The sequence below is a fragment of the Chelonia mydas genome, chromosome 7, assembly GCF_015237465.2.
Source record: "Chelonia mydas isolate rCheMyd1 chromosome 7, rCheMyd1.pri.v2, whole genome shotgun sequence".
NCBI classification, from domain to species: domain Eukaryota; kingdom Metazoa; phylum Chordata; order Testudines; family Cheloniidae; genus Chelonia; species Chelonia mydas.
The window spans coordinates 100,403,778-100,416,679 of NC_057853.1; the positions used below are offsets into that span (position 1 = coordinate 100,403,778).

General features: G+C 37.2%; 1 protein-coding gene across 3 annotated transcripts in view; it reads right to left on the reverse strand.

The window, feature by feature from the left end:
* Positions 1–337: 337 nt before the first annotated feature.
* DOCK1 (dedicator of cytokinesis 1) overlaps positions 338–12,902 on the reverse strand; it is a 545,102-nt gene continuing 532,537 nt past the window's right edge. For all 3 annotated transcript variants that reach the window (XM_037903703.2, XM_043551994.1, XM_027819633.3), the window contains 2 exons: positions 12,640–12,785; positions 338–1,842 (listed from right to left, as the gene is read on the reverse strand). In XM_037903703.2, coding sequence (XP_037759631.1) covers positions 1,747–1,842; positions 12,640–12,785 — 242 coding nt within the window. In that variant the 3' untranslated portion in view covers positions 338–1,746. The remainder of the gene's footprint in view (positions 1,843–12,639; positions 12,786–12,902) is intronic.

Below are 12,902 nucleotides of genomic sequence, written 5' to 3' on the forward strand. Positions count from 1 at the left end.
TGCTGTTTATACAACAATGGCTTTAAAATTGAAATAGGCTGTCAAATGCAATGTGAATGGCATATAAAAGATGCACCCTCATAGTGTTGAAATTCTTATTTATTTCAACACTACATATATGCATCATAAACAAGTTATGTAACTATTATAAAATAATAGGGTAAGAATGTAGGATTTATCAGAGGTGGGTTCAAATTATTCTTGTTATAAATCTGCATTTCAGAAAATTAAAAGTACAGACATTTAATAAAGCAGCTCCTGAAATTAATAACACTTCTGTAAAAAGGATGAAAAATACATCAACTAAATACATTTATTTTCTTTGACAAACCTTTTCTTAAAAAATAATCCTTAATATTTTGAGTCAGTGATGTATTTAAAACAATCCACTATAAGATTATAAAGATTGTAGATAGTAAAAAATATATAGTGTGAGGGCAATAAAAAACACAGAAGAATTAAAAAAAAAAAAAAGTGACTTTCCTTTTCTTTTCCCTTATCATTGTCCAATATTTTCAGATGCCAATTTTTGAAAAAAATAAAAAGTTAGCGATTTATACACTTCCAGCAGTTAAAATTAAAAACATATATGGAATCATTTGCAGATACATTAAATCATTATTATATGAAAAGCAGGCAGCAAAAATTAAAAACATTCTAAGAACCGTCATATATACAAACTTCTGTACAAAATGATGACACAGGGACAAAAAGATAACATTCAATTTGTCCTAATCCACCTAAAATATTACACATTAAAAAAAAAAAAGCTCTTCCCGTTCTTATGTTCAACTGTTCAGTTGTAGAATCACATCAGGTCCCATATTCGTATACTTGGTTTCTTTTCCTATAAATTAGTGCCTGTTCAGTAGCTAAAGTTATCTTAGTTTAAAATGGTATCAGACAGAAGGAGGAGCAGCTAACCAATAATGAAAGTTTTAAAAAAGTCCATCAGAAATCAGCTTATTTATAACACAGAGCAATTAAAAAAGCTACAGAAAAATCAGGTTTCTGAATGTGTGATGCGCTGAACACGTTTGTTATTTGAAGCCATCATAATGCTGCTTCTTAGTATTGTTATTAGGCGCAATACAATGCCCACTGAAATCCATGTGAGTATTCTCACGGCAGGGGCGGCTCTACCAATTTTGCCGCCCCAAGCAGTCGCTGCCGAATTGCCGCCGCCGCAACAGCGGTGGAGCTGCCGCCGAATTGCTGCCGCGCCTGGAAGAGCGGCGGAACTGCCGCCGAATTGCCACCGCGGGACACGGACTGCCGCCCCATTCTGAATGCTGCCCCAAACACCTGCTTGGAAAGCTGGTGCCTGGAGCCGGCCCTGTCTCACGGACTTCCATAGGTGTTGGGATCAGGCCCATAATGCCCAACTGTCATTTTTACACACCAGTATCCATTTCTATTTTCTGTTAAGTAGTTTGGTATGACAAAGCAAAATGTTCTGGAATAGGGAATAGTGTATTGTCAGTTGACAAATGCCCCCTTGCTTTGAAAATAGGTTGCAAGCTCCTCCCAAACAATTGGTCACCATTATCCTGTGACAGCTTTATTCCAGTGGCATGATCTGTTTAGAAAACTGATTTACTGTTACAAATGAGTTCCATTCAGAGTTAGAATCATTTCACTAAACATTAGACATTACAGGCGTGAATGAGGTAACCGTTATATACCTTAAAATATTTAGGGAAATGAAATATTACAGCTTTTTTCTTTGGAGAAATGCTTTCTTGTTCACTGGACAATCCCAGAGTCAACAGATGTTTGCTTTCGAGTAGTCTTTGGAGGAGGCGGTGGTGGAGTTTTGCTGGGTAATGGAGGTGGCAGGTGCTAGAAAAAATGAATTTTGAATAGAATATGTTACTGATGAACTGATTTTGATGAACTGGTTGTTCATGTATGATTTCATATACTGCTGTGACAGATAGGGGAGTGAAACTTTATCTGTTTTATTCCTGAAACCTTCCTCTCAAACTTTGCCATTATGAATATAGTTTTGCTTCTAGCTTTTCACTTATAACCTAATTTTTACTGCTGACAATAACAAGTCTCTCAAGAGTTATTGATTAACTATCTCAATATTTCAGAAAAAGTCTACTGAAAGAACGTGTCAAATTTTATATCCCTATACTTTATATCATATTGATTATCAGCCTGTACTAATTGCTGTTGCCCCAACCACTACATGGTTTAAAAAGAACATTGAATTACAGCTCTACTTCTTGTCTTGTCTTTTTTCTTTTTATATTTTATATTTTTAGAAAAAGCACCATGCTAAAAAAGAAAAAGGAATAGATTAAACAGATTATAAATGGCTTTCACCTTATTATCAGATCTCGATAATCTTCAACATTATTCAAAATAACATTCTGAGTTGATGAAAAACATTACAAAAAATTATCCCCCTACATTATAGGAAATTATACAACAGGGCTGTCTGTTTGCTTCAGAAGTGAATGAAAGGACAAATACAAACAAGTATTCCAATTGATCATGGAAGTCAAATGATTTATTTTCATAAAATTCAAGATGTATGATGACGAAAATTCATCTTGCTGAAAGAATACAAGGACATTGCAGGCTTGTTCATACACCGTTTTCAGGCTAGATTTAGACAGCATATTGGCTACGAAATCATTGCAGCTTTTCAATCACTGCATTGGAAGTTATACTGCAGTGTTACACCCACTAAGTATTGTTTTTCGGTTCAAAACATCCTTCCCCTGCTGGTGAAGATAAGACCCACCTTTGCTTTTTTGGTTTCTCAGCAATTTCCTATTCTTTTTGCCGTTTACACTCATTTTATATGCCCCCCGTTTCCTTAACCGATTCTTGTTATACTTTATTAGATTGCTATCCGACACGCTTCCAAACAAATGGTTATAAAAACGTTAGCCACATACTAATACTTTAAATTACAATACACACTGTGAGTTTGCCAAGTTTCCTGATCACTGCCATGGGAACAATTCAAATGTTTGAAATAGCTTAGCCTTTTATTGCATGTACTGTACATGGAATCTTGATATTGTGGTTTCATTTCTACTTCACATGGCTCCATTTATAGATTGGTTTAGTTACTAGAATTCATTGTAAATAAGACCTTATTTTTATTAGAAGGCAGTTCATTATTTCTAAATCATAGTTACACACTCATGCTATTATGAGAACATCATGGATAGACCATGTGAAATTACATTATTTGAAAAGAAGCCGTATGTTGTGATACAAAAACCTAGTGGTTCTGGATGACTCTCTGCCACTTCACATAATTCCTTCCATTCATTTGAGGCAGGGTAAGCCCCAGAGCTATGCTTGATATGTTTGCTCATTTTGAAACATTCAATTTACTTATTGAGAGCCAGCAGAAATGTCAGGGAGTAGAGGAAAAGTACTTCTAAGGTAATTTAAGGTCCATTTCATGGCTATATTTTAAGACAGCAGCAAACAGAGTTAAACACAGGGCTTGAAGTATTTACCAGCCCTCTATTAGCCATAGGCAGATACAGAAGATGAGGGGGGGTCTACATACTGGCTGAAACCCAGAATCAAGGAATGACCGGTTGTGAAACCTAGCTCCCTACACAAGCTAGGAAGGGTATTGGATTCCTGCTGAAGCACCGTTCTTGGATCCTAACTCAAGAGAAATGTCTTTCATATCAGTCTCTGCCTGTTAGGTGTCAAATCTGAAGCCTCATCTCCTCTTTCTGGCTGCTGGAGGAGTGGAGCTCTCTCTCAGCTATTCAGTGGTGATTGTGCATACAAAGTCTTTGTTCCTATAGTCCTGCCCGAGCCTCCTGGCTGCCGCAAAAGGAGGTAGATGGCATTTCTCCCCTACACATATGAGGAATTTCATATGCACAGTCCAGTTAAAATTTACAATATGTCTTTCCAGGGAATAGCTAGATTGTTCAGTAAAGCTTTTATTCTATAAACAGCATTGCTGCATTAGTTATATGATTCATTAAAATAATGCTTGGAGCAACATTCATTTTCAGTGTTTGTCTCACAAATGATGTATAATTTCTCCTGATTTACATTGAAATACAGTTCTCAGTGACCTCTGTATCAGAAGATCAAGTCAACATACTATTTAATATGAAGAACACACAGGTTCAATTAGAATTAATTTTTGGTTAAACGTGAAACTTTTTTTTTAAATTGGGATTTTTTTCTGTTTTGCTAGTAACTTTCAGTTTCCAGGTCTGATGGTCTGAAGCTTTAAGTTTATTCACTCCTATCCGGCCAAAATTTTTGAACGTAGGTGTCTAAAGTTAGGCTCCTGAAGCCATACCTATGCACTTGAATAAAAGTGGCTTGATTATTAGAAGGACTCAAATTCCACTGGGATCTTCAGATCTTAGCACTTTTGAAAAACAGGGCAGTTCTATTGAAGTACTTAAATATGGATTTAAGAACCTGATGTTAGAGATCCAGTTTTGAAAATTTTGGCAACATTACTCTATAGCTATAAAATGAACACTTAATGGCCCAGACCATCAGACACAGAAACTGCAGATCACTAGTAAAACATTAAAAAAAAATCCCAAACCAAAAGATTTTAATTTCCTGCTAACAAAATAAACTGTATATCCTTTCTGAAAAACTTAATGGAACATCACAAAAAATGACTTAATATTTCTTAGTATATTTTCCTCACAGGCATTTTAACTTCATATTTGTCATAAAGGAAAACTACTTTAACTTTATTGATCACATAACTTACAAAGAGCCATTTTGAATTAAATTAACTTTAAACTGGCAGTAATTGGCAATTTTACAGATCAAAGTCCTTAATCAAACCAGTGGGTTTTTTTGTATTATCATCACTCATAGAAATCAAATGATCAATTATCATAAAATAGAGTTGAAGACATAATAGGGAAGAGCATATATTGAAAACACAATGAGGATGGGCTAAATATACTAGCCATAAAAAACATGCATATTATGTGAAAGCGGTCACATCCTGCAAGTAAATTAGCCAGAAAAGAAACAACAGAGATAGGTGGATAATTAATATAATTGAATTTACAAATTCCATTATAATGTGGGCTAAATTTAGCACTCATTCATTTATATAAGCTACCACTGAATATATTAGTAGAACACTGAATGATGCCAAGGCAGCACTATTAAGAATTCAAATCAGACAGACAAAACTTAACAGCCAATATGAATTGGTACAAAAACAAATTTGGTCACTACTCTAAGAGCTTACCAGTCTTTTCTTTTACTCAGCTACAGTATAAATGATGGCATTCATACTCAATATGAAATTGGGAAAATGATCACTATACTCACAACAGTGATATCACCAGTACTCAAAACAATTCCACATAGAACATTTCTGAAATACAAGATCAAATTTCCCTTGTATTTACATTTAATTAAAGGTGCTCTACAGAGTTCACGTTTATGTTTCAGTGGTAATAGTGAGTCCTTCAATTCTTGGAGATTGCTTTTCTTTCTGAGATAAAGATAGAGTCTGCCAGTGCACATTAGAACCTATTTTCGGCCGATTCCCTGACTCACGTGTACCTCAGGAGAAACTGGAACCTTATAAAAAGGCACATCTGGAAAATACAAGCATTTTGTCCTTTCCATTTCAAATATTAAATTGCTCCCATTTGTTTGGTTTTCCCCTGTGCAAAAAGGAGTAATCAAATTTAAAAATCTCTCCTTTCTCCTCACTCTCTTGTAGAAATAGAGCACAAAACATCGTACACACAGAAAATAAGAATTAAAAAAGACAAAAAAATTCTTAATCTACAGAAAAGAAGAATATGATGAGTGAAGGGTTTTTGTCGCTCAGAAAGCAGTATAAAACAAACAAACTGAATTCTGCAATGAAACCTTGTGGAACCGTAAAAGAGATGAGTTCCTGTATTCTTATTTTATTGGAGTTGAATAGCAAGATATATGGTTAGCTTCTAAGATCTGATCAGGAATACTTCACTTTTCAGAATTAACTGATTTCACTTAATAAACCATAAATTGTGTGAATGAAAAGTAATCAGGACATAAGCTACATAGTGTTGTGCAACAATTTTCCAGCACTGTTGTCAAAAATTCATTATCTTCTTTTACTATTATTTTTACAGTGGCGCTGAGTCACACAATCCATAAACAGCAGCATGTTTCTTATTTATCTATAGAAACAAATGACACATAGCAAAAATTCATCAGGATAATGATGAATAATTAAAATGTGACAATGTGCCAAATCTTCAGCTGGTATAAGTCTGTATAGCTCCACTGATTTCAATTGAGCTACACCAATTTACACCAGTTGAATATTTGGCCTAATATCTGTAAGTCTGTTATGTTTAAAATACTGTACTGTATAGTGCTGATTTGGCCATTAAGTCATTAAAAAGATCATATTGTCTCAGCTAGGTGAAAACACACAAAAAATGGTTACTTACCTATACAGTTACTGTTGTTCTTTGAGATGCATCATACACATATAGAGTCTACTGCAGGTGCACGTGCACCCAATCACGCACTCAAGTGGGAGACTTTTGCCAGCATGTGCCTTCACTAGCCTCATATGCTGAGCCAAGAGTATAAAGGGGCATGATCACTGCTTTCCCCTCCATTCCTTCGTACTGCCAGAAGCTAATACTCAAAATAGTGGGGAAAGTGGGAGGGTCATAGAAAATGCATAACACATCTTGAAGGTGATTGCGGTTTGTTTTTTTTCCTTTGAGTGATTGTGCAGATATACATTCCACTGCAGGTGACTTGCCAGCAGTTTCCTAACAGGTAGTGGAACGTTGAATTATCAACACTGTCTTGATGAAGTGGGCATCATTTTGGGAAACTTGAGTGATAGCGTAGTGTCTGGAAAAGGCACTGATGTCCATGTTGTTGTTTTGGAAACGTCCAATACAGGAATGTTGCTCAAAAAAGCTGAAGAGGAGTGAGCCCGAATAAAGTGAGCCATTATCTTTGATGGAGTAGAGACCTTAGCAAGATTGTAGCAAAGCTTGAGGAAGTCTGAAATCCAATGTGAAATATGCTGCACTGTAACAGGTTGTCATTTGATCCTTTCAGCACAGATTACAAAGAGTCTAGGAGAGGATCTGTGTGGTCCAGGTAAAATGCCAAAGCCCTGCAAACATCCAAAGTTTGAGGTTTTTCTTCAGCCTTGGAAGAGAATACTGGGAGGGTGAATTGTCTCATTTAGGTGCAATGCTGATACCACCTTAGGACGTGGCCTAAAACAGCCCTTGTTTTTGTGAAAAAGTTAGCTGATCCTCCTGCACAAAGTGCCTGAGCCTCTGGGAATCTCCTCACAGGGATAATCACTACTAAGAATTCTGTTTTCATTGACAACAGCAACAGAGAGGTTGTCATTAAAGGTTTAAAAGGGAGGACAGTACTATCGATCAAGCAGGTCAATACTAAATTCAGGTCCCATGAAGGTACTGGATTGGACACAGGGAGGCACATGTTAATAAGTCTCTTTAAAAATCTGGAAACCAAGGGATGCAAAAAGATAGAAAACCCATCCAATGAAAGGTGTATGGCAGAGAGGATGCAAGGTGGATGCACACTGACCTGGCAGAGAGACCAGAGGATTTCATATGCATAGGGGTAGTAGCTAGTAAAGTATATGTCTCATCTCTGTACAGTCTGGAAATAAATAGTGAGATTCCACCCAGTCCGAAAACCTTTTCCATTTCATTGCATATGTGGCTCTAGACAAATCCTTTCTGCTGTTCACCAAAATGGCCTGGATATCTTGGGAGCAGAGTGTCTCTTCATTGCTCCAACAGGAAGGTGAGGTTTATGGCTGTGAGGTGGGAGACTGAGTTGGAATGTAGAGACATGACTTGGTCTTGAGACAGGAAATCCTCAACCAAGGGTAAAACAACAGGTGGCCAAATGGAGAGTTGATTTAGGTCCATAACCTATACTGTCTTGGCCAGGCAGGCACTACAAAGATTAAGCTTGTCTTGTCATTCACCCTCAGAATGAAAGTGACTGGAGGAAATGCATACAGCAGATTTCTCCATTATGAGAGGAGAAAAGCATTTGTCATGGAACCTGGGCTGTGACCTGCCCTGGAGCAGAATCTCTTGCATCTGCCATTCAGATTGGTTGCAAAAGAGGTCTTTTACCAGGTATCCCCACAGTTGGAAGATCTGGTGCAGAATGTTTCTTCTTATTGACTACTCAGAAGGTCTATGAAGTTCCTGCTGAGGGAATCCACAATAGCATTCCTCACTCCTGGAAGGTAAAAAGCTTTTAGTGAGATATTGTTCTTTATACAAAAGCTCAACAAATGGATTGCTACCTGGCACAGCTGATATGACCTTACACCTCCCTGCTTGTTCAGCTAAAACAAAACTATGGTATTGTCTGAAAGAGCTTGAACCACTCGATCCCTTGTGGTTGATCTCTCAGGCCCAATGAATAGCTCAAAGCTCTAGCACATTTACATAGAGTGAAACATCCTGAGGATTCTGAAGTGCTTAAGCCTTAAATTGACCCAGATAAGCCCCCCCAGGCTTTGGTGAACATGTCTGTTACAACAGTCATAGTTGATTCCAGCAGAAAAGGAACCCCTTTGCATATATTCTCAGGATCCAACAACCAATCCAGGGACTGAAGCAGTTGTGGAAGTACGCAAATCAGCATGTCCAGAGAACATCTGCTTGGAAGATGTACTGAGTGAAGCCAGGCCTGCAGACTTCTGAGGTGAAACCTGGCATGCTGTCATATACATGGATGAGGCTGGTATAGGAGAAGGTGACCTCCTCCTAGATTGAGATTCTGATGCAGATCTAGATGCTCTTGGAACAGTCCAAGATGCCCAATAAGGCTCAGGAGGGTATTCCAATCTTTGTACTGCCCATGGTAGTGGGTACCTTACTGGAGACTCTTTTGTAAGGATACTGTTCAAGTTCCCTGGTCCAGGTGTCCCTAGAACGTGACTTGTATGGAGAGCTGAAAGACCATGGAGGAAACATAGGTCTGTCGGGGTCAGAGTCTGAAGAGGAGAAGATGTAGCTCTCCTAGTGAATGGAAGAGCAGCTCCAGATGGTGTTAGTGGAGGTTTTGGTACTGCCAATACCTGGTGGGGTCCTAAAGGTGTTTGGAAGGCAGAAGGCAAGAGCTGCTGTCGAGGGCTGCATGGAAGACGCAGGAAGAACCAAGGGGACCATGAAGCAAATGATGTTGATGATGCCGATGCACTCAAGGTTAATGCAGTCAGTGCCAGATGATGATGTATAAGAGAATCTGGCAGAGAGAAACACAGAAGGTCCTTTGCTACAAGGAAAGCCTGTGCTATAGACAGCTCTGAAATTGGAGGCAAGTATTCCTTTGCCATACACAAGGTATGAGCACGTGTGCTAGTTCTTCACTTTCCCCTAGTTCTTTTCAAAAGCCTGGTGAAACAAACAGACCCTGTAGCATGCCCTGAAAGTCAGCTATTCTGAGCAATTTCAGGCCAGGGGTAGGAGGACATTTCAAAACTCCAGGGCTATTATGGAGACTGCTCTGCCAGCAGCCCATTCTTTTGAGAGGGATGTGGCATCAGGGCCCCTGCAGTGAATCTCAGAGAGAAAGAATCTCTCAGGTAAGCTAATGCAGGCCATTTAGGGCTTTACAGGTGAAAATGAACTCCTAGAGTCAGATCCTCGGCTGATGTAAATTGTCGTAGCTCCACTGAAGTCAATAAAGCTATGACAACCTACATCAACTGAGGATCTGCCCCTAATACTTAACTCAGCTTCCAGCTAATCTCACCTGGTTTTCTATGGCTAAATGAGGACAGCACACAGTAAAACCTTCTTATACTCATTTTCTTCACATACAAGGAGTAAAATAATCTGCAATGCAATGTACAAACATGCAAACACTGGATTACTTCACTCTAAACAGATTTTAACTATATACAAAACAGATTCCAGTCCGAATGTTACTGATGCATCAGAATCTCAAAAAGTCAAAATAAATGTTATCATCATCATTAACAAAGTTTTGTTTTCATTCTTTTATTATGCACCGCCACTTTCTTCTTTGCCACACTCTTTGTCAAGTTCTGTATCTGCTGCTGGATTGATGGAAATCTTCTCATAAAAACTATTATCCTGTGAATAGTAAGTATTATAGCCAATATTTATAAATGTAAATGCTCCTTTGTCTATTTAATTTGAGTTTCCCTTTTGACTGTGAATGCTAAAGAGGCAGTTATTTTGTATGCGAAGATGTACACGAACCTGTGAAGGAGCACAACAGCCTAGAGGAATGCCTTGATGTAATAATAATCCTTGCAAGAGTCCAAGGATTCTTTTTCATGTTCATGTATATTATTCAGAATTTTTTGTAGCAGAACAAATCACACAATGCAAGAATGAATATGTATATAGATATTCTAGTTAATATTTTAAAAATTACAACGAACAAGATAACAATCAAAACATTACAGTTAGAAGATTATTGGGATAAAAAGACTTAAGCAAGGTAGGTTAACAATGGATTCCAAATAATCTAAACATAAAAAAATAAAAATCTCAAGCACCATAAATGATTATTGGCAGCAGTTAGACCTAAAGTACTCAGAACGATATGCCCATTTCTTGATACGTTTGTCAATGTACCTTTTTCTGTTCGCTGAAGCTTTTTCATGTTTGACTTCAAGGCAACCAGTATTGAGCCAAGTACTTAATTCTAACACAGTGAGATCTTTCCCATTCTGTAGTATCATTTTTAAAGCAATTGGGATAATATTATCTACAGAACTTTTCAATGGTTTGTCCTTATTGATGCGAAGAATAGATAATTTAAAACCAATCCGTTTACTAGACAGATAATCAAGACTGTTATTTATTTATGAAATACCATAGCCTGTAACCATAAATTGTGGGGGTTCAGTCATAAAAGTTATAAGAGCATACCTGACTGATCTTCTTCATGCCCTGCATCAGTCTTCACATTTTGCTTTTGATAATTTCACTGGGGTCCAAGTACAAAGTGTAATAAATGCAATCATTGCTATAAAATTGGACAACTTTCTTAAATTATTTGAAATATAATCCCTCTAGTTTTGTGTCAAATCTGTTTTCAAATCTATCTCACAGACTTTGTCACTGTTTATTCACCCAGATTCTTGGCTCTTGAAGAGTTTATGAAGTCTAGATGAAGAGCCAAACACTCAGTTCTTGTCTTATAAAATTTCAGGAGCTTATTATCTAAGGATTTAGAACATATTTTTGATTAACTTTTCAGGTTGTGTTCAAATCCTGAGCTCCCTCAGAAACTGGTTGTTAGGGATCTGGACATTTTGGCAAACTAGAGTAAAAGAGAGAAAACATTCTGGAGGACTGTAAAAAATGTGTAAAACCACAAAGTCTCAATGAAGCACAGTGTTATGATCCCCATTTTAAAGATAAGAAAACTGAGGCACAAACGTTAAGTGAATTGTCCTAGATCACTCAGCAACTCAGTGGCAAAGTCTCAGAATAGAACCCTTATCTTCTGACTCTCAGACCTGTGCTTTAGCTATTATGGCATGTTTCTTTTCTGTTTGTACTTGAATAAATTCCAAGTCCACAGAATTGTCCACAGAATTGATGATCATATTAAATTAGCTTTGCGATTGAGGCACAAGACAGGGAATCAGAAAATCTGGGTTCTGTTTCCAGAATTACCACAGACTTCATGCATGACCTTTGGGAAGTCACTCAGGGCCTGATTTTCAGAAGTGGAGAGTATGTACAACTCCAGTTGCTCAGCCCGTCTCAAAAATCTGGCCTGTAGTGACTTGTAAACCACATTCTTCATCTATAAAAATAGGGAACTTTCCACCTAACTTTTCTTCCAGACTTTATCAAGTTTCCGTTAACTTTTTTAAAAACAAATTATTTGAAGGATAAATTTCAGAATTATTTTGTTAATTCAGACAAATCTGTGCATATCTCTGATATGCAAACTGAAAAATTATCATTCTTATTAGGAATTTGAACAGGGAAACATTCCAGCATAAAACTGTATATCTCTTTTCTAAAAAGTTACACATTTAAAAGGCCAAATGATAGCCTTCTCCAAAAGTGCTGAAGATTTTTTGAAAATCAAATTATTTTTAATAGCTGCACTATATTCTAGTGACTTTTGGAAAATAAGAAAGCTGAAAAAGTATCTTCCCCTGCCTGAATCTGAAAAATATGTTTATGATGAAAAATGTTTCAGGGATCTCCTCCCCCTTAAAGGGGGCAACTGTGGTTGCCTATATAGGATATGACACAGAACTCAAAAATGTAAAGCTGTCAGAAATATACTTAATTTCTTCTCCTGAAATAGAATTGTATAAGAGTATAAAAACTAATTTGCTGCTGAGACTACATCCTGTCACTTTAACCTCCCTTGCTAACACATTTAACAGTGTTTTGCTTTATATTTAGTTTTCTCCAGAATAAATCTAACTTTATTACAAGTCATTTAGAATGAGCCACTACATTCCTTCATGCCCTGATTAAGACACTGTTCTGTAGCAGTAGAAATCATCTGGAGGCATACATGTCTGCTATCAGCATTACATAGAACTTCATGTTCTTGGCCAGTATAATGTTGCAAATAAACTGGCAGAAAATCATTTATACCTCTAAGACTTACCCTTTGATGTGCAGCGGGGGGTGTTGTAGGGCTAATCAATTCTTGATTTTCCATGAGATTTCCATAATCTGCCATGCTACCTTTGAGAGGCAGAGGAGGAGGAATGTCTGCCATTTCCAAACTAGACACCCCATTCAGCTCCAGATCTGTAAAAATTAACATTTCTTTAAGTCTCTGGATCATTTAAATCAATCTTAAGATGCAGAATGTTTCTTCAGGCATTAATGCTATGATAGAGATAGTGCCCATGCATCCATTTGTTC